Here is a 2,597-nt window from a genome sequence, read left to right as displayed (position 1 = left end):
TCGCAGAAAAGCATCTGTAACATTTCTAAACACCGTTTGTCTTAGGTCAGAACTATCTAGCCACATAGAAAAAGTTATGGTCGTTCATCATAAATCTGTGAAATCTTCGAACTTTTCTTGCAATGGTTAATCAACAAATGCAGTTTTTCTGCAAAGAGCTGGCGATTAACCTATAGGTTTGCTTATATGAGAAGAGCCTTTGGTTTGATTTGTTTTAGAACAGATTCAAAACATTTGCATTTTCGGAAATTCAACCAAAAACATGGAAGCCCAGTCGTGGACTCTTAGACTGCTCAAGGAAGTCCAGGGCAATCCCTGCACGACTTTGACATAGATTTTCCCCTGGCCAGGCCTGGATCCAGCGATGGCCCCAGGGATAGACTCCAATAGAAAGGTAGCCCGAGATGCTTTATTCTAAAATTATACTAAAATTTAATTAATTAAAGTTTTTCAAAAACTTTTTATTCTTTAATGAAATACCCTATTATACAGTCTATAACGCTTTACAATTTCTAACTATTTTGTGAGATTAAATTACCCCTTTTGTATTTCCATTCACATAACTTGTTATCGCAATTCAAGCGTCGTTGTTCACGTTTTGAGCATTTTCAACGTTGCTGTATGATCCTCCCCCTGAGAGTTTCAAACTGATTCTCCGGATGAACACAATGCACTCTTCACGCAGCAGTCGGCTGGTGCAAAACAGAATAATGGGATGACAGGAGAAGTTAATGGCCATTAGGGGATGGTGGAAAACATTGAGGAGTATGAAACTGAAACAGTCCTGGTCGAGTTTGCCCCAAACGTAGTCTGAGTATCCTTGCCAGCACCAGAGAAACATGGTAGACATACAGGGCATTAGAAGAAGGAAAGAGATAATAGTAGTGTAGAATAGGGACATAATAGCCCCCCTCTGGGCTGCTGTCATGGTGCAACTGGGCTTGTCAACTGAGACCACCATGTATGACGTAATCTCGTGGTACAGGAGCAGGTAAGTGACGAAAGTGGCAATCATCATCACACCTAGAAAATATTAGCGCTCAGTGAATCATTCAATGTCTATTTTTTTCGGTTCAAAAGTCTCAAACCTGATTTAAAAATAATTTTACAAAATTATGTCTGCTCATTTTTTTCTTGCAAAATTTTTACTACTATATGCTTTGTTCTTAATTAATAAATGTCGTAGCAAATTGAAAAAAAAACGTTCTCGCAAGAAATTGATACATGAAAAACTCATCCCATTCATATGTGAAATTTTATCCTACGCTTGTAGAATAGGTTAAATCATTATTACCCACCTGTGAGTATGAGATACACCATAGAGTAGAAAATAGAAACGGCCACTGTGGCCCCCATGTAAAGTAGACATATAGCCAGGCATAGGAACCCTATGCGGGTAGATTTGGACCCCATTCTGGCCCTGCAGCGGGCGTTGATGGACAGGTAGCGGGTGAAAGCGATAGAGAAGAAGAAAGTGGTGGTGGCGAAGCTGTAGAAACAGCACACGTACGCTGAAAAAAAACATGAAATGTTTTCAAAGCCTTCGAGTTTATCGAAAAAATCAAGCAGATGTAAGCTATTTTTAATACTATTGCGAGTTGTTAAAAGATTGCTGTAAAAGTTTCGATTTTTGATTCAAAGAACGATTTTTTTAATTCAAATTCAAATTTACGAAAGAGTGAAAAAATCAAAAACTTAAGCCTTGCTTAGAAATAAACCGATCTTAATCAAGGCAAAATAAGTCATAAGCTACCTTCCATTTTGATCTGATTCATAGCCCAGCTGTTGTCTTCAATCATGTTGTAGTAGTTGTTCATCCACAGAATAGAAGGTAGCAGACCCAGGTTGAAACTCATATCCAGAAAGGCCAGAAAACAGATGATGACGTCACTGGCAAGTTTCTCTCGCCTCGAAAAAATACAGCCAATCAGCACAGAGTTGCCCGTTGCTCCAATTATGCCCATAATGGACATGATGACCATAGAAACATAGCCATAGGTTGATTCACACTCGTGCCGAACTCCTGGAAGCTGGGTTGTTGTCAAAGAAGTTTGCATCGGGTGGCTCTGTTCCATTTGCGTTCAAATGTATAGAAGTAGGATTTCAAGGCTTTCAGTTGTGTTTGCTTAAAGCAATAGAAGCGCATATCCTATACCAACTCAATATCTAACATTTGTTCAGAATTTGCTGAAACCCTTGGGTAAATTAATTAGAACGTATAGCAAAGGCTGCTTTCAATTCAAGTTAACTACACTTCATAGTTAAGTCTTTATGAACGTTCAGTTGATTGGAAATATAACCATTAATGATCAAAAGACAAAAGTTCATTTAACTCAATTTAAAAAGTAGGAAACAAATTGAGATTTTTGCCTCAAAACCTGCAAAAATTTGATGAATTGGTAAAAATGAGCAAACAATAAACCACGAACAAGTCAAAGACCTACTCTGATTTCAAAGCCATCAATACTAAAAGTTTCCTGCCGTGTTATTCCGCTGATACAAACTAGAGAAGGACATGTTTTCATGATTTTTACAAATTCTGCACTCTTTTAGTGACCAACAAATAGTTTTTTCGGCGCGCGCTCTCTCTCAAAATT

The 2,597-nt window shown here is 38.0% G+C and overlaps 1 protein-coding gene across 1 annotated transcript; it reads right to left on the bottom strand.

Moving 5' to 3' along the window:
- Positions 1–474: 474 nt before the first annotated feature.
- On the bottom strand, positions 475–2,225 carry LOC134848323 (uncharacterized). The gene is made up of 3 exons (XM_063865722.1): positions 1,754–2,225; positions 1,299–1,511; positions 475–1,023 (listed from the first exon to the last, which is right to left on the bottom strand). Exons 1-3 carry the CDS (start codon positions 2,073–2,075, stop codon positions 578–580), a joined length of 981 nt encoding a protein of 326 aa, XP_063721792.1. The 5' UTR covers positions 2,076–2,225; the 3' UTR covers positions 475–577.
- Positions 2,226–2,597: the final 372 nt, after the last annotated feature.

The sequence above is a fragment of the Symsagittifera roscoffensis genome, chromosome 6, assembly GCF_963678635.1.
Source record: "Symsagittifera roscoffensis chromosome 6, txSymRosc1.1, whole genome shotgun sequence".
NCBI lineage: Eukaryota > Metazoa > Xenacoelomorpha > Acoela > Convolutidae > Symsagittifera > Symsagittifera roscoffensis.
The sequence above is the reverse complement of the archived record's forward strand: the minus strand, read 5'-3'. Positions and strand labels throughout refer to the sequence as shown.

Coding starts and splice junctions, on each gene's coding strand:
- LOC134848323 (XM_063865722.1), bottom strand. CDS start 2,075: ATGGAACAGAGCCACCCGATGCAAACTTCTTTGACAACAACCCAGCTT. Junction 1,512..1,753: donor GAATCAGATCAAAATGGAAG/GTAGCTTATGAC, acceptor GTTTTTTTTCAG/CGTACGTGTGCTGTTTCTAC. Junction 1,024..1,298: donor GGTGTATCTCATACTCACAG/GTGGGTAATAAT, acceptor AATATTTTCTAG/GTGTGATGATGATTGCCACT.